Source organism: Topomyia yanbarensis, chromosome 2 (genome assembly GCF_030247195.1).
Source record: "Topomyia yanbarensis strain Yona2022 chromosome 2, ASM3024719v1, whole genome shotgun sequence".
Classification (NCBI taxonomy): Eukaryota; Metazoa; Arthropoda; class Insecta; order Diptera; family Culicidae; genus Topomyia; species Topomyia yanbarensis.
The window spans coordinates 6,452,415-6,479,744 of record NC_080671.1 but is presented as its reverse complement, the minus strand read 5'-3'; the positions used below and the strand labels follow the sequence as shown (position 1 = coordinate 6,479,744).

The following is a 27,330-nucleotide window of genomic DNA, read 5'->3' as shown; positions in this document are numbered from 1 at the left end:
TATCGTTAAATAACTAAATAGGTGAAAGACCATGCTGGTGCAGCTTCTCTGACCGAATGTTGTTAGAAACTGAGTCAAAAGCCCCCATAATATCCAAGAAGACTGATGCCATCTGCTCTTTGTTAGCATAGGTCATTTGGATTTCTGTAGAAAGCAACGCAATGCAATCGTTCGTCCCTTTGCCTTTGGGGAAGCCAAATTGTGTATCTGACAGTAAGACATTTGCTTCGACCCAATTGACGAGCCGAAACAGGATCATTTTCTCGAACAGCTTCCGAATACAGGACAGCATTGCAATCGGTCGATACGAGTTGTGGTCGGAGGTTTGGTTTTTGGAAGGCGATGATCTTCACTTGCCTTCAGTCATGAGGGACAATGTTACCCTCAGATTCTTCAGCAAATTTAATTTGATTCTGTCTAAGCCTGTGGCGTTATTGTTGAATGACAAGAGAGCAAGTGAGAATTCCACCATCGAAAACGGTGTTTCGTTCGCGGTATCGTGAGGAGACGCGGCGCTGTACGTTTTCTGCACCGGGACAGAGTCCGGACAGATCTTCTTGGCGAAAGCGAATATCTAGCGGTTTGAATATTCCACGTTCTCGTTGGTACTGTTTCGGTTACGCATACGTCGAGCCGTACCCCAAAGAGTGCTCATCGCTGTTTCCCTCGTTAACCCGTCGACGAACCGGCGCCAATAACTGCGTTTTTTGCTTTCATTAGACTCTTCATTCGCCTTTCTAACGACGCGTACTGTTGATAGCGAGCGTGTAACCCGTCTTCCCGGAAGGCCTTATAGGCTGTGGACTTCTCCGCGTACAGCTCTGAGCACTCTTTGTCCCACCACAGTGTGGGAGACCGTCCTTGGGTATTCGCGCCGGGTACTGGTTTAGTCTGAGCTTCATTCGCGCTGTCGAGAATCAAGCCAGCCAAAAATCTGTACTCTTCCTCCGGAGGAAGTTCTTGAGTGGATTCGATTTTAACGGATATCGCGGTCGCGTAACTCTTCCAATCAATGTTTCCGTGTGAGGTCATACGAGACATTGATTGTTTCTGATGGTCTGAACAGTTAGCAATTGAAATCACGATGGGCAAACGATCGCTACCATGGGGATCAGATCCACATGTAATCTAACTGTAGCGATGTCGAGCATAGCGATAAATCCAACGCGCTTGCGCGTGCTGGTGGTGTAGGGATCCGCGTCATTTCTCCCGTGTTTAAGATGGTCATGTTGAAATTGTCGCAAAGATCTTGGATTGATGTTGATCTATTATCATCGTGAAGACAACCCCATACCGTACCGTGCGAGTTCAAGTCTCCTAGAACTAGCCGCGGTGCCGGTAAGAATTCCGCGATATTACAAAGCGTTCGGTGCCCTACCGAAGCTCTAGGAGGAATGCAGATGGAAGCAGTGCAAAGGTGTTTACCATTGATAAAAACTTGACAAGCGACGATTTCAATGCCTGATGTCGAAGGTAGGTTAATTCGGTTGAAAGAATAGCCCTTTTTAATCTCCAAAAGTACTCCTCCATAGGGGTTTTCTCAATCCAGACGAATTATATTAAAGTCGTGGAAGTTAAGATTTATATCGGAAGTTAGCCAAGTTTCACATAATGCGAAAGCATCACATTTTATACAGTGATCGAATCGGTGACCTCGTTCGATGACCTAGCCATCGAAGGGCACGATCGCTGCAAGGAGGGGCCATTTAGTAGTCAACTGCTTCTAAAATGTTTGCACTATAGGGAGAAAACGTGTCAGAAGGCTTTTAAGAGGATCAGTAACATTGAAAGCTGTGAAAATTAAGTACACGATGTCAGAAAATTTCATTAGTCCATTACTGGACTGAGTGTCTGTTTGAAAAAGAGGGACACTTCGGGTGTCTGGTGTCCCTCTCTTTGTTTGAATTAAAATTTCCAAATCCGGGAGCAGATTGCTTCGGGTTTAAGGCAGCACTTCCGTTGGATTTATTAGATGTTGTTGGCGCACTCTCAGAGGAGGACATCTTGGGACCCTTACGAGGTAGTCTTGGGGAGGCAAGATTTTTCCTCTTCCTGGACTCCCCCGGGTTAACTAGAGATGTTCCCTCTTGAGGATCATCAGATTCTTGCGCAACGCTAACCAAATCAGCAAAAGGATTCTCGGACAGGACAGATGGCGAAGCATTCTTTAGAATTACTGCATAAGAACGCCTCGAGCGTTCCTGAAGGGAGCACTTAATTTTATCCCCGCGCTGCTTGTACGCAGGGCATGATTTAAGAGCATGCGAAGGGCCCCCACAGCAAATACACTTTTCAGTTTCTTTGACGCAAGAGTCATCTTCGCACTTGCGGCATCGTTTCTTATTTCCACAATAGATGGCTGTATGACCCAACTGCTTGCAATTGCTGCAGCTCATGACCCGCGGTACAAACAGGTGAACTTTGTCAATGAGGATGTAGTTGGGAAGAGAAGACCTGGCGAAGCGAGCCTGATGGAGAGTAGGTAGCTTTACCTCCCTCGGTGTTTGCGGTATACAATTGTTTGCATCCCAAGATCTTAATCTGTTGAAGTGAGGGGTCATTAAAGCAGCCAACCCCGTGCTCCAACAGTTCTTCGCATTTTAGGCCCGGTTCGGACACAACCCCATCGATTTCTACGGCCATACAAGGCATGTGCGCTTTAAATTCCCGTGTAAAGCGCTTGTTCACGCACTTCACCACTCTTCTTACTTTCTGGATCTTTTAGAAAGTTTTTTGCCGTTTTCACCTGCTGAATCAGGACTTTTTCTGCATCCACTGCACTTTCAGCTGTCGCGCGCGAAATGAACGGGTTTGTAGGGAACTTTGGATATCGCGAAAATGAAAACTCGAAAAACTGTTTTTCTGCGACCGACACCAACGATTGCGTTTTACTATCTTGTTTGTTTACATTCGTCGTCTGTTTTATGGTACAGCTGATTGACAGCGGTTTTCGCGATGCAGAATCCATTTCTGCTTTATGCTCGCACAATGGGTTTGAAGTGTGAATCTTATGGTAAGTATCTTAACATTGCATTTGTTTCTAGGGTTAGTTTAGTTCACTTATTCTTAAATCTAGGTAAGTATTTACAAGTATATACAAAACATAAAATTTCATTTTCATTTCAGGTTCGTATTGGAGAATTAGAGGTGAGTATTGAACATTCCGGCCGCCAATGAAATTTTAAGGAATTCAACGGGCATTAGCGGCGGAAGTTCGAGCTTCTTGCGATGACTGACGTTCAACGGGATATGAAGACCTGGATTCGTCTTGCCGGTACAGGCCTCCTTACAGCTTCCAGGATGATTTTTCGAGGTGCGTCGGGTCCGACTGCAGGATACTGTCCAGGAGTGGTGTGCTGTAAAGGAGGAACATCTGTACGCGAACTGTTGGTTTAACAAATTAGGATGGGGTACTTAACTCGAGTCAAGTCCCAGCCGGGGGTTCTAGGAACCCACACGGCGAGGCTTGGTTCTTTACAGGTGAACCACGAACCGCTCGATACCCCCGAGCTTGGGCCAGGATCTCGTCTGGCGACTCATTTCCCCGAGTAGGGGCCGGGAGCTCGTCCGGCGGCTCTGTACCCTGAGCAAGGGCCGGGATCTCGTCCGGCGGCTCTGTTCCCTGAGCAAGGGCCGGGATCTCGTCCGGCGGCTCGGTTCCCTGAGCAAGGGCCTTCATTTGGCGTTGTTGACGTAGGGCTGCTAGTTGGTGAGGGACTCGGTGCTACGATGGGTGGCGCCACTTCAACTGGAAGTAAGCAGAGCTTTGGGATGGCGCGTTGAACGATGCCGAAGGTCGACTTCACGGTGGCGACACGAACAAGGCCGTCAGGGCCGGGATGAACGCTGAGCACGCGTCCCAGGGGCCATTTCAACGGCGGTGCTCTCTCATCTTTGAGAGCGACGATGGAACCAACGGCTAGATTGTCCATGGCTTCTGTCCAGCGGTAGCGATTTTGCAGGGTGGTGAGATACTCCTTGTGCCAACGACTCCAGAAGTGCTGAGTTAGCTGTTGTACTCGTTCCCATCGAGACAACCTGGATTCAGGAACTTCACGGCAATCTGGATCAGGTACCGCATTCAACGGACGACCAATCAGGAAATGTCCTGGAGTCAGAGCAAGCTCATCGGATGGATTGTCCGGCAACGGCGTGATTGGGCGAGAATTTAGCATTGACTCGACCTGAATCAATGCGGTTTGCAGCTCGGATTCGGTTAGGTGGGCATTTCCGAGGATTTTGCGAAGCAGGGTCTTCACGGATTTCACGCAGGCTTCCCAGATTCCACCGAATGTGGGAGAGCGAGGTGGGATGAAGTGGAACTGTATTCCGTTGTCTGCGCATTCGTTTGCTACGGCATCTTGGTGAACTTGAGTTCGGAAAAGCTTCCGCAGTTCTTCCAGTTCTCGCTGTGCTCCAACAAAGTTCGTGGCGTTATCGCAGTAGATATGCGCAGGCTTTCCTCTACGGCCGACGAATCTTCGCAGGCTCGCAATGAATGTGCCAGTGGTCAGATCCGACACAAGGTCCAAGTGCACGGCTTTGGTAGCCATACATACGTATACGGTGATGTAGGCTTTGAAGAATGGCGATCTCTTATTTCGGAGTGACGTTCTCACGTACATTGGCCCAGCCAAGTCAACGCCAACATTCTGAAACGGGTACGCTTGGTTGACCCGAACAGATGGCAGATCCCCCATCAGCTGCTGCAACGGCTTGGGTTTGGCACGTGCGCATACCATGCAGCCGTGAACAATGTTGCGAACCAAGTTCCGTCCGCCGAGGGGCCAAAATCTTTGGCGCAACGAGGATAGTAGTAAGCTGGGACCGGCATGGAGCGTCTTATGGTGTTCTCTCGTGGCGATCATGTCGGTGAGACGATGTTTGGGGAGGACGATCGGGTGTCTTCCGTCGACAGGTATTGCAGCATTGTGAAGCCGGCCGCCGACACGAATAATGCCGTCTACGAGTGTCGGGTGCAGATACCGTAGCTTGGATTTACGGTTTACTTTTCCGACGGTTTCAAGTTGGCGTATCTCGTTGGCAAAGTACTGCTGTTGTATGCGACGGACCAGATTGAGCAGAGTGCGATCAATGTCAAGAGCCGTCAACGGGCCGACAAGAATTGGTTGGTGATTCTTCCGGTGAAGGCAGTTAGCAGCGAAACGCCGAAGAAGTGTGCCGATCCGAAGTAGCTGACGAAGATTGGAATAGCGATCGACGATATCTGACGGTTCTACGCTCACGACCGGAAGGGCAATAGTCTGTCGGACCTCCGGTTGGTCTGAGTTTGAGGTCGCTACGACGACGTACTTCGCTGGCCAAGGAGCGAATATTGGTTTTAGCCACTGCGGTCCGTTCCACCACAGTGCACTAGCGAGGAGTTCATCGAGGTCCATTCCTCGAGAAACGAGATCGGCGGGATTGTCTTCGGATGGGACGTGATTCCAAACGGCGTGAGACGTCAGCTCTTGGATTTCAGCCACTCGGTTGGCTACGAACGTCTTCCATGTCGATGGAGTTGCGGATATCCAGTTCAAGACGATGGAAGAATCGGTCCATAGATATGTGGTGGCGGTTATGTCGATGCTGTCCTGAACTTGTTTAAGAAGTCTGGACAGGAGTTGAGCTGCGCATAGCTCGAGGCGTGGAATGGTTTGAGTCCCCATCGGAGCGACCTTGGACTTAGAAATCACCAGGCGAACTGTACAAGGGCCCTCGGCAGGTATTGACCGGAGATAGATGCATGCTCCATATGCAGACTCTGAAGCGTCGCTGAACCCGTGAATCTCTAAGCGATCGTAATCCGGACGTAACACATGGCGAGAAACTCGAAGGTGGGCAAAAGCTGAAAACTTCTGGTGAAATTCCTGCCATTCGTGAGCGAATCCGTTAGCCACGGGTGTGTCCCAGTCGAGATGGAGCTTCCAAAGACTCTGCAGCATGATTTTCGCCTTTGCAATGGTCGGTCCAATCAAACCTAAGGGGTCGAAAAGACTGCTGATCTGAGAGAGGATCGTTCGTTTGTTCAGAACCGTGCATTCCTTCCAATTCGGCGTCTTGAACGAAAGAAAATCGGTCGACGGTTCCCAGCGGAGGCCAAGTGCAGTCACGGAGGACTCGTGGTCCAAATCGAGTAGTGTTTTCGTCTCTCGGAGCTCCAACGGAATGGTATCAAGAATAGCTTGACAATTCGAAGACCATTGTCGGAGAGGAAGTCCTGCGCCTGCGAGCATTGCAATGAGCTGGTTGCAGGTAACAGCGAGAGATTCAGCATCGTCAGAACCGGACAGCAAATTGTCGACGTAGAAGTCGTGGCGGACAGCGGGTTCCGCCAGCGGAAAATGTTGCCCTTCATCATCGGCGAGCTTCTGCAGCACCCTAGTTGCCAAAAATGGAGCACTGCTTGTGCCGTATGTGACGGTGCGGAGCTGGTAGCTCTTCAGTGGAGCCTCGGGATCTTCGCGCCAGAGAATTCGCTGCAGCGGTTGGTCGGTGGGATGGACCAAAGTCTGCCGGTACATTTTTTCAATGTCCGCAGATATCACGAACTGGTGGATTCGAAAACGGAGGACAATCGTCACGAGAGTGTCCTGGATTGTGGGACCAGGAAGCAGGACATCGTTCAGCGAGATACCGGACTTCGAGCGGCATGATGCGTCGAATACGGTACGAAGCTTTGTAGTGGTGCTGTCGAGTTTCATCACAGCGTGGTGTGGAAGGTAGTATTGCGGTTGCGCGTCGATTTCATCGGGGCCAATCTCCCGCATATGTCCCAATCTCACGTACTCGTGGATGAACTGCTGATACATCGCCTTCTTATCGGGACTCGCACCGAGTGAGCGTTCTAGAGAGAAGAAGCGGCGGGTGGCGTTGTATTTGTTGTCCTTTAACTGCCAAAGCAGCTCGTCACGCTTGGGCAGCTTGACGACGTAGCGGCCTTCGGAGTTGCGGGTGGTGTTCTTCACGAAATGTTCCTCACAGTATCGTTCCGACGGAGACCATCCCTTTGCATCGTGGACTTCTTCGAGCTGCCAGAATCGGTTGACCAATTCATCGATTGTGCAGGGATTACTGAACTGGCACTTGCGTGGATCGCTGTGATCGTGGTTTTCCAATAAACACTCTCCGGAGACGACCCAACCGAACTCTGTATTCTGCAGAAGCGGTAACTCTTCCCCGAGCGATATCCTGCCGTATCGAAGAATTTGGAAGAAATGGGCGGCACCCAGAATCATGTCGATGTCGCCAGTAACAGCGAATGTTGGATCTGCAAGCTCCACGTGCTTTGGAATCGGCCAGTGGCGGGCTTCTACCGTCGACTGGGGCAGCTTGACGGTAATGGAAGGCAGAACGAGCATGGAGCATTGTACGGAGAAGGGAGTGACTCGAGAGGAGATGGTTATCGTGGCCTGGTATTCAACCAGCGTTGTAGTGTTTCCGATTCCGCTTATCGGGATAGCATGCGGCAATCGGATGCGAGGAAGCTGCAGTCGTTCGCAAAGAGCCCCAGAAACAAAGTTGCGTTGGGAAGCACAGTCCAGCAAGCAACGAGCAGTGACGATGCGACCTCTACCGTTACGGATATTCACTAGCGCAGTCGGAAGGAAAACGGTTCCAGGAATCACTTCACCAGTATGTGATACGAGGGCAGTCTGAGAACTCATGGAAGGCGCATGAATGTGGGATAAGTTTGCGATTGAGGTAGAGGTAGACGGTTGCTGGATGGGAGCTTGCGAAACAGACTGGGGTGACAGTGAGTTTGGAGCATGCAGCGCAGATGCTGCGGTGAGAGTCGGCTGGAGGGCAACACAGCAAGTTGATCCGGTGGCTTGACCAGAAGCGGGATTGTCGTCAGAGGGCTCAGTATGAAGAAGCGTGTGGTGCTTCTTGGTACATGTACGGCATCTTGACCCAGAACAGTTCCGGGCATAATGGGAACTCGATCTCAAACAGTTAATGCAAAGGTTTTTCTGTCTTACCAGATCGATCCGTTGGCGAAGGTTGAGTTTCCGAAATTCCGGACAGCTGTACAGGTAGTGACTCTCACCGCACTTGTCGCACGGCTTCGGCTTGCTGGCGCTGGAAGAGGGTGTACTGGATACTGCAGTTTGCTGTGTAGCTGCGACTGGAAAGGCTGCTAGCTTGGATGTCGGATTTGGCTTGCTGCGAGGAGGAGCGGTGTTCGAAGTGGCTGAAGAAACTGCTTGCAAAACTCGAGCGTAGTTCTGGAGGAAGTTTACCATCGTCACGTATGATGGCATTGAAGTTGACGCACCAGTGCTTGTGTCCTCTGATGTGCCGGCGGTTCCTCCCAGAACCGAAGCGATGTTGTCAGCATCGAGTTTGCTACAGTGGTTCTCCCATTCCCGGAGCGTACAAGGATCGAGGCGTATAGATAGCTGGTAAACCAGGATAGAGCTCCATCGGTCTGCTGGTTCACCCAAGCTCTTCAGAACGGAGATCTGCTGCTCGAAGCGATCGATCAGCGCAAGCAGATCTTCAGCTGATTCCTTGCGCATCGCTGGAGTGTCGAAAAGCGTCCGAATGTGACACTTGATTAACTGCCGGTTGTTCTCAAAACGCAGCCGCAACGTTCGCCAAGCGTCCTTGTAGCCCTGCTCGCTTATTTTGATAGGGTCGAGAATGCGCGCTGCCTCTCCTTGAACGAGGCCCTTCAGATAGTGCATCTTCTCGACCGCACTGATGTCGCTCCGGGAACCTACTGCGGATTCAAATGAATCGCGAAAAACACACCAGTCTTCCAACTTACCGCTAAACTTGGGTAGGTTAAGCTCCGGAAGCCTGATGTTCATTGGTCTCGATGGTGCGGGGTTGGCAGAAGGGGGAGAACGTGTTTTCTTCGCCAGTTTGGCCAAGTAGAAGGACCGAAGAGCATAATAGCGACCGTCGAACAACTGCCGTTCCTTTTTCAGGTCGATTGGCTCCTTATCGGTGGAAAACATCTCCAATTTCACCACCGTCCGGTGAAACTCGTCGTAAAATTTCTCCAACTTTTCCGCCCACGCTTCTACTTGGCCCGCAAACTTACTGTCCTTGTCGAACTCCTTCGCATAATATTCCAACAAAGCCATTGAATCGACAATATTCTGCTTCGTCAGCTCCAACTCACTGAATTTCCTCTCGTCGGCCATTATCTTCTTCGGTAGCGCCGTATTCCCGTTCACTCACGCACTTTTCAACCTCCAAGAATCCAAAATGCACCCGAACAGTCAATTTGCAAAATAAAAATTTCACCGCGAAACTTAAAAACTTTTTTGAAAATATTCCTTCAGAAATCTTTATGTTCCAGCACGGCGCGCACCGTTCAGGCAGTAGGTAAACAATGCACACTACCTACGCTATCGTCAGCTGGCTGTGTCTCGCACGCACTACTCGTTGTAACGATGTAAATATTCTGCGATGGTGGATTCTTGGAGGGAACACTATGCGGTTTTGTTTGCACTACCGCGTAAAATGGCTAGTTTGCCGCTTGGGGACGCTACCGAAAATCACCTTTCGCGCACTTTTTCTGGCTTTACCCGTCTACAGCGGGGCCGTTCTTTGCGATTTTTTCGCCTATTCTGGGCAATTTACAATCACTTTTTGCCTCTTCTGGGCACCTTTCGTTCACTTTTTGCCTATTCTGGGCAGTTTTCTGTTCACTCGCGGGCACTTTTCTTCAAGATCCGGCTCGAAGGACCAAATTTATGTTCACGCACTTCACCACTCTTCTTACTTTCTGGATCTTTTAGAAAGTTTTTTGCCGTTTTCACCTGCTGAATCAGGACTTTTTCTGCATCCACTGCACTTTCAGCTGTCGCGCGCGAAATGAACGGGTTTGTAGGGAACTTTGGATATCGCGAAAATGAAAACTCGAAAAACTGTTTTTCTGCGACCGACACCAACGATTGCGTTTTACTATCTTGTTTGTTTACATTCGTCGTCTGTTTTATGGTACAGCTGATTGACAGCGGTTTTCGCGATGCAGAATCCATTTCTGCTTTATGCTCGCACAATGGGTTTGAAGTGTGAATCTTATGGTAAGTATCTTAACATTGCATTTGTTTCTAGGGTTAGTTTAGTTCACTTATTCTTAAATCTAGGTAAGTATTTACAAGTATATACAAAACATAAAATTTCATTTTCATTTCAGGTTCGTATTGGAGAATTAGAGGTGAGTATTGAACAGCGCTTACAGCAAGCAATCGCGTTTGCCTGGCCGAGATCATTCACTATAACACGTATCTTGTTTGCCCGAACACGTGTTATCTGAGTTACGGCCGGGTAGTTAGCGGTCAAATCCTGAGAAAGTTTTAATATATTAACCGGTTTCTCTCCGGTCCGAAAATATACTACTCATGGCCCAGAGGAACCTTGTGGGTACTGCTTTATACGGGGAGCGATTCGAGTGTGGGGGATCAGGGACTTCCATGATGACATCAGATGGTATTTCGCCCTCTGCCATTTAAGCACTAGGGCAGAGCGTTATATGAACAGGAATGTACAGATGTATTTTTTTATAAGATTACAGTAGAGAGGAGGAAGGGAAAGAGAAAAAAGCACACGAAGGGAATGAAAAAGCTAACAAAACTTATCTGTAGTAACGTCGATTGTTCTGCTCCAGCGAGAACAGTGTATTGTATTGTATTTTCCTCTGTTCCTTTCGTCATTTGTCTCATCTGACTTACTGTTCAAAAAAACTCAAAATCAAGGTAGTAATATTTTCATGACCAGGTAATATAAGGTAACTATAGTACCATAATTACCAATCAATAACAAAATAACGTTATTACTCTTCTTGTCCATTTTAGCACCCAAAGCGAAATCTGTTGATTGAGTATTGTCGGAGCGATTCTTCTCTCTCCGCGAATTGTGTGTAAGTGTCTCTGCTTACGAGTCCTCCAAACTTTTCACAAACAACAATAATAGGAAAGTTAGTTGGAAAAGCAAATTGTCCTGAATTCCCACGAATGTTAAAATTTAAAGAGCAACATGTTCAAACAAAGAGTGAATGCTTGTTTATTTAGTGATTCAATCCGCCAACAGACAGCAGCGGACAAAATACATACTTCCGATTCAACTATGGCAAATCCAGTAACATAATGCACCTTGAACACAAACTGCTTCGATCCTGCAGCGGAAGCGACACCATGTAAACAAGGACGAACTCATAGCCAATGGGCGAAAACAAAAGCTGCGCGAAAAAAAAACCACCGCCAGACCTTGTCCTTTCTGCACTGTACAGCAGAATACGTAAAGCTGCTGGCACTAGCTAACCTAGACTCTATCGCTCGGTATTATGCCACTGTGGAAAACATCAACTCTTCCACGCTCGGCATCTAAGGAAACTATCGACTGTTCCAGTGCCATGCATTACGCACCAGGACGCCAGAGTAGATTATTCCAAGAAAAAGTTGCCAGTGCAAAATGCAATCTACAGTCCAGTAAGAGAGAAAAAATGACTCGAAACTATGGTAGAGCTTATGAGCAGCCTGATTGGCTCGGATCCGGGGTCACAATCCTGAATTGAACAGTGTAACAATCGCTGAGTTTGTACGGTAACATCAGAAATATCAGTTCCAATATCATATTTTCGTTATGCAAGCTTATCAGGCGAACACAAATAGCATTTTTTCTTGACTTACAAACAAAATTAAATCACAAGCAGATGCATTCTTATGCACTAGATGAATACAAAATCAGCCGTTCCGTAGGAAGTTCATTGTGCAATCACTGCTCGGGGCATGATTCACTCGAACCGGCACCAGTGCGGAGTAACTTTTTCCCCGTTGTGCATTTTTTTTATTCCGTATTCCTATAACCAACCGACGGATTGATAGACTTCACGGCTCAGCTGCTGCCAAATCGGAATTATTGATGCTGTTTCCCTGTGCCGCTTCCGTCCCCTTCCAGTCAACACAATTTTTGTTGCTTGCAGGTTTTATGTGCTATCGGGAAAATGCATATCGCTATACATTCAGATTAGGGTCCGTACACAAATGACGTAGCTTTTTTTTCGGCGATTTTTGACCCCTCCCTCCCCTTCGTAGCATTTGGTCACAAAATTCTAACCTCCTCCTCGTAAAAAACGTAGCATTTACCTACCCCCTCCCCTTCGTCCCATGCAAAGCGCCCGGGAGATGAAAAAAAATTACAGATGTTTTTCAATTATTTTAAATACATGTCCTATCAAAATGTTTGACGACTTTTATCAACATTTTCATTATAACAGCAAATTGCGTGCAAAATAAGCCCATTTCATGACAAATTTAGTGTTGATAGTTTTGTTTTGAATTTTTTATTTCAAGGAAAGCATGAAGACAAGTTCTCTCAGTTCACAATCGTGCAGCTGCCAATGATTCTAAGAACCATTCGATCACCTAAATTACTAAATTTTGCTTGGTTGAATGCGAAGTGAAAATTTAATTCAGCTTCCAAACTAAGTCTACTAATTAGCAACATTAACTAACTAATGTAGCAAGTTAAATCTTTTCGTATTTTTGCGATCTTGTAATTCCGCGAATCGTAAAATTTACCTCATGAAAAGCCGCATCAAAAGTAACTTGTTTGAAGTTAAATTCATTTCTCTAGGGAATGGAGGATAATTAAATAGTTTTTTCTAAACAATGGGTTTTAAACTTAATGCTACGTCGCACAACTTCTGACCCTACCCTCCCCCTCGTCACACTTCGTCACAAATTTGGTATACCCTCCCTACCCCCCAAAAGGCTACGTCATTTATGCATGGTCCCTTATTTGCTGCAGTATAGATGAGGAACAAAAATTAAAAAAACACGGCAACTGCATAGTGTGGAAAAGAAATTTATTGATTTTAATTTGAAATTCAGTCAAGCCTTGCTATACACTGGATCATCGAGTGCATCGCAATTCTTAGCCGACTATCAGGGCGCACGATGCGGTAGTCACGGTGTGTCCAAAACCGTCATTTTTTGTTAGTAACTGTTGTGGGCACACCGTGGTGGTGGTTTAAATCGTGAACATTTTGAATAAGCGAAGATAGTGCAGCTCTATAACAGTGAGTCAGTTAAGGGGTGATACAATTTACTGTTTTTGATAATTTTCTAAAGTGTACAGTCTCATACGAATTAGGTAAAAAGCATCCAACAGGATGTTTTTGTGTGCTTATACAGGGCGACAAGAAGTAAGTGTTTACAAACTTTTCCACGCGATCCTTGTGATACGGTAGTTTCCTGTATTTTTCACTTTCACGTGCAACATTTTCAGTATAAAAACTTTTCAAATCATCCAACAATTTGACAACACTGTTTTCCAAGCAAGCCAATTTATTCTCAAAAGCATAATTGATGGACCTGATCAGTTTCTCTCTCACGTTCTCTAATGCGATATTTATCAGTACATCGATGTTTTATTGAACATCAGTGAGAGTTTGAGAAATGGAAGCGAGTTTTCCCATATTTTAATCCATCTCAATGATTATCGAACTGACGTCCTGGAGATGGTCGGGGCGCACTGGAGCTGGTCGGGTTTCAGTTTTATTGAAACCTAACCCGAACACAATTTGAAAAATAAAAAACTGCGATTTAACTATTAGAAAACCCGAACCGAAGCTGTAAATTGGGAAACCTGACCTGATCCTGGATTTGTTGATATGCCTAATCTACCTAAACTCTCGTTTTGTTTGAATTTTAAGCACCAGAACTCGCCTCGAGCCCATATAAAATTAAAAGAATCACTCGAACCTGAAGAGCCGTTCACCTTATATCTGCCTAAAATAAAGGGAATAAAATTAACTTTGAAGTGTTCTGATACCCTAATAAATCGTTAAAAACATAGTTATATCGACTTTTAACTTCTATTCTATTCTATTCTATTCTAACCCTTACACAGCCAATATTGAAAAGCATCCTGGAAAACACTGCAGATATTCTTTAGTGTTTTTCTTGTCAACATTAATATTTGAAGCATATTATGTGTAACATGTCGCAAATGTTAAAATAGCCAGGCCTATTGTGCAGAGTTTGGTTTAAAGATGTTTCAAAATTATACGGCAATTAAATTATTCATTTAATGAATAATACAACTAACGAATCATTTTGAATCTTGAAGGAGGAAGAAACGAGGACAACCGTACCGACCATTTCAGTGTAAAGGGGATATGATAACTCGTTGGGAGTGACTAGCCGAAGAAGGTTAATGTCACTCCTTTGGTCCTTTGAGATGCGACAGAGGTATTTACACCTTGCCTTGGCTAATGAGACTAGGTTATAGCACCTTTACTCGCTCTATAGTTATATCGACTTTTAACTTGAGAGTAAGGTAATTGAGGATAGCATCGGTCAACTATACCCGTTGTACTCTAACTTAAGTTTTTTATTGATCCTGCAAGAGCAGATTTGTATAGTTTTTTAAATGAATTCTTCAGAAATCTACTAGCACGCGTGATGATTTATAAAACAAATAACATACACATTTAGAGCTTTGGACAATTGTCAACTCCTATTCAACTGTTTTCACGACACCACCCACATTACTGTTTGATACGGCCAAACTGGTGTCGAAGGGTGTCAATAAACATTGTCTGGGGCGTTACTGACACTCACATCATTAGCAGATAGTTCTATAATTTATTACAACAAAATATTCGTGGAGACCCCGAACCCCTCGTTGCCACTTCTGATCACAGTGGAAACGCCACTAACATCCAAATAAGCTCCGATACTCATCTATCCATCCAAACCGCCAGTTTAATCTCCGGAGATTTCCTGTCCGTCTACTACCAGAACGTTCGCGGAATGAGACCAAAAACTCAACCTTCTTGTCTGCCCTCGCTTCCTACGATTAGCACATTATTGTGCACACTTAAACATGGCTACGCAATGGTATATTAAAGGAGGTGGTGTTTTTATTGCGATAACGAAAAATCTAACTGAGGCTGAACTAAAAAAGCACCGGATGTGAGTATTTGGAACATGTTGTTCTGCTCGTTTCACTGATTAAGCCTCCGAAATGTATACTCAAGGTAGACCGTTACCATAAACGCTTCGTATTAAGATTTGATACGCGCTCTGACGACGGCGAAGTTTTTGAAAAAAAAACTAATGACGTTTTCAATTTTGACTTTACTCGGTACAGCCTCGATGAATTGGTGCAATCAAATGGCGTGATATACCAAAGGGGAACGATTTAGATCAGGCAGTTGCCGCGTTCTACGAGACCATATGCGGGATTCTTCGACGTAATGTTGCTGAAGGGTCAGGCAAACGAAGTGTAACCAATTGAAAAGGTCATAAATTCAGCATGAAAAATTATTTTGATTTACTTTACAATGCAGAACGTATGAAAATAAGCAAAAATTCAGAAATAATTCACTTTTGCTCAATTGACTATGGCTTTGAGACGGTCAAAACGAATCGCAAACAGCCAGAATGTGACTTGCCGGTATTTTGGCCCACTGATGGACAACGGTTTTCTTCCACGTCTCGAGGCTGGTGTATTTTTTATTTCGGACTTTGCTCTCCAAAATGGCCAAGAGATAAAAATTCATTAGATTCGCATCTGGTGATTTCCTGGTTCACTCGTATTCTGTGAAACGGCGTTGAAACGTCCATAGTTCGCGACCGATATTTGTATGCCCACGGCTTCAATGTAACACTTTTCCGATAATATTTCGCATTTACAGCGGCCCAACGGGGTGGTCGACCAAAAAATCCTCTCATTTTCAGAGTTTACGAATTGCTCAATTTGACAAAAAACTCATCAAAAAGCACGATGTTCAAAATTTGACCGGATAAGTGAAGCAACTCCTGTTTTTTTTATTTCCATCACGGATCACTACCTTCACTTTTGGCCAAACGTTTTTGTACGCTTGTAAACAATATTCCGAACTGTCATTCAGCTAATTTATAGACAGCTGATGCCAGTGCCACAGCTGCACAAACGGTTTGAAGCTGGTTTCACTGTCAGTGCCGGACCCTGTACATTCCCGACATTCTACATATTGCACAGTGTTCTTTGTTCGGCCAAAATCCCGATCTATTAATTACGCCTAAATCGTTAAATTTGGGTTAATGATATCTTCGGTGGAATTTATGGACATGAGAAGCCGGAAAGGGAAAGTAATCGGTTTCCGACACCCCCATATAACTTTTGACAGAAAGCAGACATGGTCATTCAGAAAAATATTATTTGTGTGGTATATTAGCATGTTTGTGCTAATTGCTGAAGCAAACAGACTCGTATGTTCTGTTATACAACCAAAATATTTTTTGAAGAAGTGAAAATCCATGCAAAAGTTTGTTTGATCATTTGCTTATTGTTATAGAAAGAAGCGAATCGATCGAAAAAGTATGCGCATAGAATATTTACGTAGTGAATTAACTCTTGTTTGTGATCCAAAAACTGAATGCCACCGAAATGTTCGCAACAATTTTTCATCAGTTTTCAAAATGGATACTAAAATCGGTTGTCGGCACCCAAACATGGTCGGTTATCGTCACCCCATTTTGTGTGGCAAATGCTGAGTTCTCTATAACCTAATCAAAATGGGTATTTCGGAACGGACTTTACGAATAGATGCCAGAGATCGATTGTTGACACCATTCTGTAAACAAATACGGCGACTTCCGGTTTAGCGTTTTTGACAATTTATATGGAGATAACCAATCTGATCGTGTTTCCACCGCTAGGTAACATTATACACACCAGATTGTCATGACCAGAAAGACAACTTTGTTGAAGACAGCAAAGCGATTCGATTTGAATAGAAAAGATATTGAATTTTTTAACGAAGTGGTGTATGAATTTGTTTGGCGCGAGACCTAGCCTCGCGTGGTGGTGGTTCAGAAGTCGATATTCACGAACTTATTTGTTTCACCAAAAATGGTTGGATTTAGTTGAATAATATGGATATAACAAAAAAATTAAATACATGAAAATATTAGTTTCTAAATAAATTCATCAGGCAGAGGACGCCACCACCAACTTTCCAACGAAGATAAATACGCCGTTAACTTGTACAAACGTATTACTCCAAAAAAGCATTTCATACCACTTTGTGGAAGACACCAACTTTCTATCTCACTTTATTGAAAAGATAATGTTAGCATGAATAGCCTTCTTTGTCATGCGAATCTAGTGTATACAATGTCACCTAGCGGTAAAAACGCAACCAGATTGGTTTTCTCCATATAAACTATCAAAAAATCCTACGCAAACTTTCGGTACAGTAGAATTTGATCGAATAGGTATGGGGGTACAATAGGTATAGGGCATATCTTTGAAATGTTATTGCAGAGGTCGCTCATGTCGCGTGAACTAGATACACGGTAGAGCACATCGTTGACAACTGTCATTTCGGTTGTTACTGTCTGATCAGCTGTATTAGTACGGCGTCGTATATGTTTTCGCTTGTTGTTCTGTGAAAATGCATTGTCTTCCGTCCTCAGTACAGCACATTTATTCAATTAAAAAAAAGCAGGTAAGTTTTTTCTTACGTAGAAATCAATGCTGAATACGAGTATTATGTTGGTTTTTCGATATATTTATTTTTGAAAAAATACGGACATCAACAGGACGCTTGGTGGCACGATATGTCAGCCGCTTGGAGGCACTATCGGCACGGAGAACTGACATACAAGTAACGTTATCAACTTGTGTAAGAAATAAAACTGTCGCTTTGAAATGACAACAGCGAGTAGCAACTTGCCACTGGTCGGCGCTTCGATCGGTCAGCAATCGCCATACGGGACTTGTGTGCAAACTTGGATACAATGGTGATTCACGCATGCGAACCTGTATGCGATGGTGATTTTCAACGTATTTTCATTTAAATGTTTACACAGGTTTTTCGGGAAAATTTGTTCTAGGTTATATGTCTGTTCTCTGTGCTATAGGTCGCTAATATTATATAAATTTGAATTTTTTAGACAGGAAAATTGTGCGTAATTTCGTGCGAAAACGCCAAAACGAAGATGCAATTGCATCTGCACAAGAGGGTGCCAGTATTCGATCAGCCTCTTAACAATTCAAGGTTCCGTTCTAAACATTACCTGCTCGTGTGAAAGTAAAGTGCTCGTCATCAATGAAAACACGTCAGGCATCTTGCGTGAGTTAACATTATAATAATATAAGGTACTAGCTAATACCCATCGCGCGTTGCTGCGACTTTCAATGAAATATAAGGAAAACACAATTTGTTCCGAAGCGCCATCTGGCGGGCTGATAATCCCAAACCAATAGCACACAAACACGCTCCAGAACAAATGCCTACTATGTATAAATTTTGACGGCAATCGGTAAGCCGTTTGGGAGTCCATAAATCATATACATACAAATATTGACTTATATATATATATATATATATATATATATATATATATATATATATATATATATATATATATATATATATATATATATATATATATATATATATATATATATATATATATATATATATATATATATATATATATATATATATATATATATATATATATATATATATATATATATATATATATATATATATATATATATATATATATATATATATATATATATATATATATATATATATATATACATATATATATATATATATATATTATTCCTTAAAAATGGTTTTATTTCTATAACTTTTGTAGTCTTTATTTTACACTATAGTACCCTTTGGACAACTTGAATATTTTTTTATGGCACATAATTTGTTTCTACACGCCAACTACTAAACGTTTTCGGTTTCAAAACTATGAGAAATTTTTTTTGAGAGTTGTCCTACTGGAGCTGTAGAGCTAGGTTCTCGGAAGGGCTCCCCGTCAGAATCACATACTACAATTTGCAGACGACACAGGCGAATGGCGCCCATTAAAACTCTGCTTTGGGCCAATTGTAGCGGGCCGTGATTCTGAATGTGAGATTCATTGTACGGTTGAGATATGTGTGGGGGTAGAGACATCGCGATCGCGTGTATCATCGCGAAGGGCTCGAGCATTTGTACGTTAACGTGTTCAATCGCGTGTGCGTTTGTATGTCGCGTGTGCTAACGTTACTAACGTGTCACTACAGTTCCCGGTCATGTCGCCAGGTGTTGTCTAGTGGATATGAGCTTTATTTTTTTATTGGTCCTACTAAATGTATGGACCTAATCTGCTAGGACGGATGGTATTGGTTTCCCGACATGACCGATTCATGATCGCGCGAAGACGGACGTTTGTAGATTCGCCTTTGATACAGCGTTTGAAACTTCGTACACGCTAAAACGTTCACCTTATTACCGGAGTGTTGTCAAGCTTGCGCGATCGTATGTTAACGTGTTTGTCACGTGTGCTCGAGTGCATGTGACTTCGCGTGTACAAAGCTGGATTTTGTAATCGTGTGGCCATTTATTTTTTTGTAATTGTGTTGTCATTCATATTTTCATTCTTATATATAGTTTTCGATGTACAATTCACATTCTGACAGGTAGTGAGTTACCCCATATCACTAGAGTTCCCGGTCATGTCTCCATGGAACATGTTGTCCAGTGAATATGAAAGCTTTCTTTTTTTAATTGGTCCAATTAAAAGCATGGACCTAGTCTGCTGATACCAAGGATAGAAACTTCCGGAAGTGACCGATTCATGATAGTGCGAGCTCGGAAGTTTTTAAGTTCACGCTTGAGACAGCGTTTGAAAATGTATAAGCGCTGAGACGTTCATCTTATCACCGGGATTTATGTTTGCGAGATCGCGGGTGTAGGTGCCGTGGATGGCCGCGAAGGGATAGCGCATTTGTATGTTAACGTGTTTGTCACGTGTATGTGACTTCGCGTGTATAATTTTGATTTTATAATCATGTAGCGTGTATTCTTGAATGATCGCGCGCGGACCGTGAATCTGATGCTTAATTTTTAGTATATGGTATAGATGATAGAAGAGAGACAGTTTCCCCATATCACTAGAGTTGCAGGTCATGTCACCATGGAACGTGTTGTCTAGTGAATATGAGCGTCACTTTTTTATTGGTTCAACTGAAGGCATTAGTCTAGACTACTAGGACCGAGGTCAGATTTCCGGACGTTTACTTAACTACCGGGGTGTTTTCATGCTGGCGAAATCGCGGGCGTAAGTATATGTAGATGATTAGAATTGCATGGTCGCGTTTGTGACCAGTTTTGTGTTATCGCGAAGGCCACGAGCGTTTGTACGTTTGTACCTATATGAGTATATATACACTATAGTAGAGATATACTAATAAAAGGCATCATAACATGCCGAATAAAGAAAAAACGATGCAAAGAGCTTGATCAGAAGTGTATAAATTGTCTGATACTATTTTGGTATACATGAGTAATGGAAAAGCAAACTAATAGATGTACAAAAGAAAGACTAATGAAGTAGAATAGAAAAACACAAGTTGAGCGTTAGTATGCACAGGAGCAGAGTATGAAAAAACATAAAACATAAAAAAGGCACATAAGCCCTCTCGGTCTCCTCGAGGCGTAATGCAATAACCATCTTAAAGCAATTGTTCTTTAGCACTGATGCACGCAATATGCTTGATGATGTTTGCAATACCGTCAAACCCCTCAACCTTGGGATGGGCGGATCTCCATGAAAATTTGGGAAAATATTCTCAAGGATGCACTTTCAGATAAAGTAAAAAAAAATTCAAAATTGCATGTTAGGGCAACTTAAAGCTTGCTAATAATCAATGAAAATAAGCACTTATTAGTTTACATCGAATGAAAATTGTGAAAGTTATTCAAGTGATTGTAGCATAGGATTTTTTTTGTTTCTCTGAGTCAACTTATTGAACCGCCTCGATCTTAATATTTTCTAGGACTTGTACGATAATATGTGATGGATTCTGTATTAGAACTCTGTTAAACGGATCAAGAAATTTGAGAGAACTTAATCTGGAGTAATATTCGACCTTGTTTATCCAAATGATTGAAGGCTGATAAATAGTAATTTCAGCTTCGGTAATGTGATGTCGCATTATATTTACATGGGTCATACAGAATCGTACATGGGAAAAATCCGTTCGTTAATTCATGAAAACAAGATCACGATTTCGTGAACTGAAGGATTTACGAAAACCGTGACCAACTTTCTGCAATTATGAATAATAAACCTCGTATTCATGAAACTATGTGTGATCCAACAAAATAGTTCGTGTCAAATATATACATGGACATGTTTAGTTTTTGTTGTGATCCTTGTTCACAATTTGGGAATACACAGCCGACAGTTAAACGATGTTCATGATTACAGGAGCTTATTCGCGATTTTTTGGTGATTTCTCATCAAATTACCGTGATATTTTATTCATGAGTTTGCTATCGGATTTTTCTGTCAGAGTAGCGTGATTTATGTTCATGATTGCAGGATCTTAGTCACGATTTTCATAATTTCTATTTCGTGGTATTTTAGTCATGAGTACAGTGATTTATGCTCATGATTTCATATTACTAGTCACGATTACTGTGTGAGTAATTTTCATAATTTCTATTCACGTTATCGTGATATTTTAGTCACGAGTAGAACGATTTATAGTCGTGAATTCAGGATCTTGGTCACGATTTTTGATATTTTAATCGCGAGTAATGTGTTTTATATTCATGATTTCAGGATCTTAGTCATGATTTTCGTAATTTTTATCACGTTATCTTGATATTTTAGTCACGAGTAGAGTGATTTATGTTCATGATTTCAGGATTCTGGGTACGCTTTTTGATATTTTTGTGACGAATAGTAGGGAGAGTGGGCCAATTCGGACCCCAGCTATTTCTCAGCTATGGTAGTATTATGAAAAGCGTATATATCATTTTCATTGCTGTCATGTAGCTCTGTTCTATCTTTAAAAAAAATTGCGGTTCTCAGCTCTCGTGTACGTCCGCTAGAGGCGAATGCTGTTTCGGAGCATTCGGAAAAATGTGTATGCAGAAAAACAAGATTTTTGTTGGCAACAACAATTAATTAAATCAAGTGCATTATCGTGATTTTGAATCTGCCGGATAACGTCTTTTATTTAATATCTTGTTTTAGGTGAGACTATGCACTGTTTTTGTTTAATTGATGTTTGAATAATAGAATACGGGTTGGTCCAACTCGGACCTTTTGCCATATATACGATCTGATACACGATCGCGAAAAACCGTTTCAGAGGAAAATATGCGCAGTCAGTCGAGCTTTCAGGAAAACATAAGTTTTCACAAATTGGTTGACAGGTTTCGACGTTATAGCTCATAACCTATTTTAGGTAATTTGGCCCAGCTCTTGCTTTTTTGGTATATTTACTACAAAGTTTTATATATCAATTTATTTCACGATTCGAAATTTAGTGAAAAACAAAAAGAAATAACTTGGACCAAAAATAGGAATTCATTTCTATTGCAAATAATCGATATGAAATGGGTGGTCCGAATCGGAACAGGGTTGAGGTAAATCGAACCTTTCATGTACTTTTGCGCACGGTTATGCACAATATGGTAAAAGATTGGAAAAAGTCGCCTTAGAAAAAAAATGTGCGCAATTGATCAGGCTTTCAAGAAAAAATATTTATTTGTGAATTGGTTCACACTTTCTAGTTCTATAGCTCATAATCCCTTACTAGATCCGAATTGGTCCAGTTCCCCCTATGATTTATGTTGTTGGTTTTAGGATCTTAGTCATGAATTTGACACGTGAAGTGATATGACAGATGTTCATGACATCAGCAGTTTTATTATGATATTCGTAATTTCTCTTCGCCTTATCGCGATCTGTTTTTTGGTTATTATCGGTTTTTGTACTCGGAGTATCGCGACAATATAATCAGGAACATTAATGTGTGACCAATAGGCGGGATCTTGTTCCATGAACTATATCACGAACACGATTTGTGGCTCTATAAAGTATTTAGGATGCTCAGCACAGTTTTTCTGTTCTGTCGAGACATCACACTGAATCTTATCAAATAAATAACGATGTTCTAGGTCCTAATAATTTTATTATGTCTACTGCTCGTGGCACTTGCTGGTTGCTAGCAGCTGGACATATATGACATTTCATGGAATAGTGCATGGAACAAAAATAATACTCTAGATTTTGTGTAATAGTTTCCGTGAAAATTTTATGATCATGTTGCATGAAATTGAAAATGATTAGGGATATCTCCTAAATTTCATGTAGACCAACACGGGTCAGATGAAAAATGAGAAATAAATAAACAAATATCACAAGCACGCAAGATAGATCCTAGTCAAGTACTAGGAATCATTAACCAGTTCACGAATACATATTTCATGATTTCGTGAGCTCTTTCACGACCACGAATGGTATGTCGGGACTACTATACTAGGAATCATGAACTAGTTCACGAATACATGAATAATATTTCACGATTTTGAGAACTATTTCTCGAGCACGGATATTGGATCGTGACTAATATATGAAGATTCATGAATTAGTTCACGAGGATTGTATGGATTCATGAATAGAATTCCGAGTTTCGTGAAATAGTTCACGAGGAAGTATCCAGACTTTTGATTTAGTGAGCGTTTGATACTAAATCTATGGATAACATCGTAAGTCATTATTTGGTTTTATGAATCCTGTTCTTAAAGATGTGTACTAGTTCACGTATAGAAAATCGATTTGGTAATGACATGGCGGAAAACATGAAGGAAGTTCACATAACAAAAACAATTCATTCGTTTTCGAGCTCTCCATCGAGACAGAGGTTGTTTTTTTCTAGTCCGTAGTGCTGTGTGAGGCGATAAAGAATAGTGTTAATCCGCATTCAAGGTTATTTTGCCAGTTCGGTTCGGTCCTCAGTCTTTTGTTCGCGTGTGAGGATTAAACAATAGCCAGCTGTATAAGCTGGATCGGTTCGTCGTTGGACACCAGTTTAAAGCTAAGTGATTTTTGTCATTTGTAACACATTTATTGCTTTCTTCCGTCTGCGCGGGCGCTGACCCCGTGCGTTGACGTTTTCTATGGTTCCCTCTCCGGATGGTCAAATGGAAGTTGAATCGGGTTCAACTTCTAAGGCTCCCCCTCGGCCCAAATGCTATCCAGAACTCTCAACTGGTCCATTTGTGGTCTTCTTTCGGCCCAAGACTAAATCACTGAATCTTCTTCAGATTTCTAGAGACCTGACGGAACGGTTCTCGGCTGTGACCGAAATTTCAAAGGTCCGCTCGGACAAGATAAGGGTGTTGCTAGCCAACTCAAAGCAGGCAAATGATATTGCTTGCTGTGAGCACTTTACGCGGGATTATAACGTGTATATTCCGGCTGTAAGAGTACAATCCGAAGGCGTCGTAACCGATGAGAGTTTGACGTGCGAGGATCTGCTGAAGTACGGGGTTGGCCGATTCAGAGACCGCTTACTTCAGCCAGTTAAAATACTTGAGTGCAAACGTTTGCACTCAGTAGTAGTTGCGGGGGATGGTTCAAAAACGTACCCCCAATCAAACTCTTATCGGGTGACCTTCGCTGGTACCGCTTTGCCAAATTTCGTCCTCTTGCACAAGGTTCGTCTGCCTGTGCGTCTGTTTGTGCCGCGGGTCATGAATTGCACAAAGTGTAAACAATTGGGTCACACAGCCACCCATTGTAGCAATAAGGCCCGCTGTGGAAAATGCGGGGAGAATCATCTAGATGATTCGTGCAGTAGGCAAGCCGAAAAGTGTCCTTACTGTGCGGAGAGTCTGCATGATATCTCGGCATGTCCCGCGTACAAACTACGCGGGGATAAACTGAAACGTTCCCTTGCGGGACGATCCAAACATTCTTTCGCAGAAATGTTAAAGAATGCTACGCCACCATCCTCAGCAAACATCTATACTCACTTGCCTCCTGACGAGGGCGAGGCTGGTAACCCACAAGAGGGAACATCTACTAGGGTGCCTAGAATTTATAGGAAGAGGAGGAACATTTCCTCTCGTAAAGTTCCTTGTAAAGGCCAGAAGGTGTCCCTTGACGGGGCTCCGAAAGTCACATCTATTGGAAGTGTTGCAACCAAACCGAAGCAATTAGCTCCTGGTCTCGGAGGATTAAGCTCAGAGAAGGAGTTCCCAGCACTTCCAGGAACATCAAAAATCCCAAGTGTTCCTCTGTTTCAGTTCGAGAGTAATCACAGTACTGGAATTATAAAACTCTCGGACATAGTGGACTGGATAATAAAAACTTTCAATATTACTGATCCTATTAAAAGTCTTATGTTAGCTTTTCTCCCTACAGTGAGAACATTTTTGAAGCAGTTGACTGCTAAATGGCCCCTCCTCTCAGCGATTGTATCCTTCGATGGCTAACTCATCGAACGAGGTCACGGATTTGATCACTGTTCTACAGTGGAATTGCAGAAGTATCATCCCGAAAATCGATTCCTTCAAAATTTTAATAAATAATTTGAGTTGTGATGCATTTGCATTATGTGAAACTTGGTTAACTTCCGACATAGATCTCAACTTCCACGACTTTAATATTATTCGCCTGGATCGAGACACCCCCTATGGAGGAGTGCTTTTGGGGATCAAAAAGTGCTATTCCTTCTACAGAATTAACCTTCCCTCGATAACAGGTATTGAAGTTGTCGCTTGTCAAGTAACAACCAAAGGCAAAAGCCTTTGCATAGCTTCCATATATATTCCCCCCAACACCGCGGTTGGGCACCGACGGCTACAAGACATCTTAGAATCTCTGCCAGCACCGCGACTAGTTTTAGGAGACTTTAACTCTCACGGTACAGCATGGGGTTGCCTCTATGATGATAACCGGTCTTCCTTAATTCAGGATCTTTGCGACAACTTCAATTTGACAATTTTAAACACGGGTGAAATGACACGGATTCCTGCTCCTCCAGCGCGCCCGAGCGCCTTAGACTTGTCCCTTTGCTCAACATCGCTGCGGTTAAATTGCACGTGGAAGGTAATTCCTGATCCCCACGGCAGCGACCATCTGCCGATTGTAGTCTCAATCAATAACGGTTCAAGGCCATTGAAATCAATCAATATTTCGTATGACCTCACACGAAATATCGATTGGAAGAGCTATGCTGCCGCGATATCCGACAACATCGAATCTACCCAAGAACTTCCTTCGGAGGAAGAGTACAGCTTTTTGGCTGGCTTGATTCTCGACAGCGCGAATCAAGCTCAGACTAAGCCAGTACCCGGCGCGAACATACAAAAACGTTCTCCCAATCCCTGGTGGGATAAAGAGTGCTCAGACGTGTACGCAGAGAAGGCCGCCGCGTTTAAGACCTTCCGGAACGACGGGTTACCCGCTAGTTTTCGACAGTACGCGACGTTAGACAAGCGAATGAAGAGTTTGATGAAAGTCAAAAAACGCGGTTATTGGCGCCGGTTCGTCGACGGATTAACGAGAGAAACATCGATGAGCACTCTTTGGGGAACAGCCCGACGTATGCGAAATCGAAACAGTACTAATGAGAGCGTGGAATATTCAAACCGTTGGATATTCGATTTCGCTAAGAAGGTTTGTCCGGATTCCGCCCCGGCACAGAAGATCTACCGCGCCGCGTCCCGTCACGATAACGCGAACGAAACACCTTTTTCGATGGTGGAGTTCTCACTTGCTCTCTTGTCGTGTAACAATAAAGCTCCAGGGCCAGACAGAATCAAATTCAACTTGTTGAAGAATCTGCCAGACTCTGCCAAGAGACGCTTGTTGAACTTATTTAATAAGTTTCTTGAGGCTAACATTGTCCCACACGATTGGAGGCAAGTGAAGGTCATCGCCATCCAAAAACCAGGAAAACCAGCCTCCGACCATAATTCGTATCGTCCGATCGCAATGCTATCCTGTATCCGGAAGTTGTTCGAGAAAATGATCCTATCCCGCCTCGACAATTGGGTCGAAGCAAATGGCTTACTGTCAGATACACAATTTGGCTTTCGCAAAGGCAAAGGGACGAACGATTGTCTTGCGTTGCTCTCAACTGAAATTCAAATGGCCTATGCTAGCAAAGAGCAGATGGCATCAGTGTTCCTAGATATAAAGGGGGCTTTTGATTCAGTTTCGATCAACATTCTTTCAGAGAAGCTGCATCAGCATGGTCTTTCAGTGACTTTAAACAACTTTTTACTAAACTTGTTGTCGGAAAAGCACATGCATTTTTCGCATGGTGACTTATCGACATCACGATTTAGCTACATGGGCCTTCCCCAGGGCTCATGTCTAAGCCCCCTGTTATACAATTTCTACGTCAACGACATTGATGAATGTCTTGACAATTCCTGCACGTTAAGGCAACTTGCAGACGATGGCGTGGTGTCTGTTACGGGACCCAAAGCTGTCGATCTACAAGGACCATTACAGAATACCTTGGACAATTTGTCTGCTTGGGCTATTAAGC

The 27,330-nt window shown here is 43.3% G+C and overlaps 2 protein-coding genes across 3 annotated transcripts in view; both read right to left on the bottom strand.

Moving 5' to 3' along the window:
* The window catches only part of LOC131678467 (uncharacterized), a 56,133-nt gene extending 46,978 nt beyond the window's left edge, over positions 1 to 9,155 (bottom strand). Inside the window, exons 1-3 of the mRNA XM_058958644.1 lie at positions 3,729 to 9,155; positions 3,457 to 3,673; positions 3,291 to 3,384 (exon numbers count right to left, since the gene is read on the bottom strand). Coding sequence (XP_058814627.1) covers positions 3,291 to 3,384; positions 3,457 to 3,673; positions 3,729 to 9,155 — 5,738 coding nt within the window. The remainder of the gene's footprint in view (positions 1 to 3,290; positions 3,385 to 3,456; positions 3,674 to 3,728) is intronic.
* LOC131682974 (tRNA-dihydrouridine(16/17) synthase [NAD(P)(+)]-like) overlaps positions 1 to 27,330 on the bottom strand; it is a 310,819-nt gene that overhangs the window by 219,623 nt on the left and 63,866 nt on the right. The window lies entirely within an intron of this gene.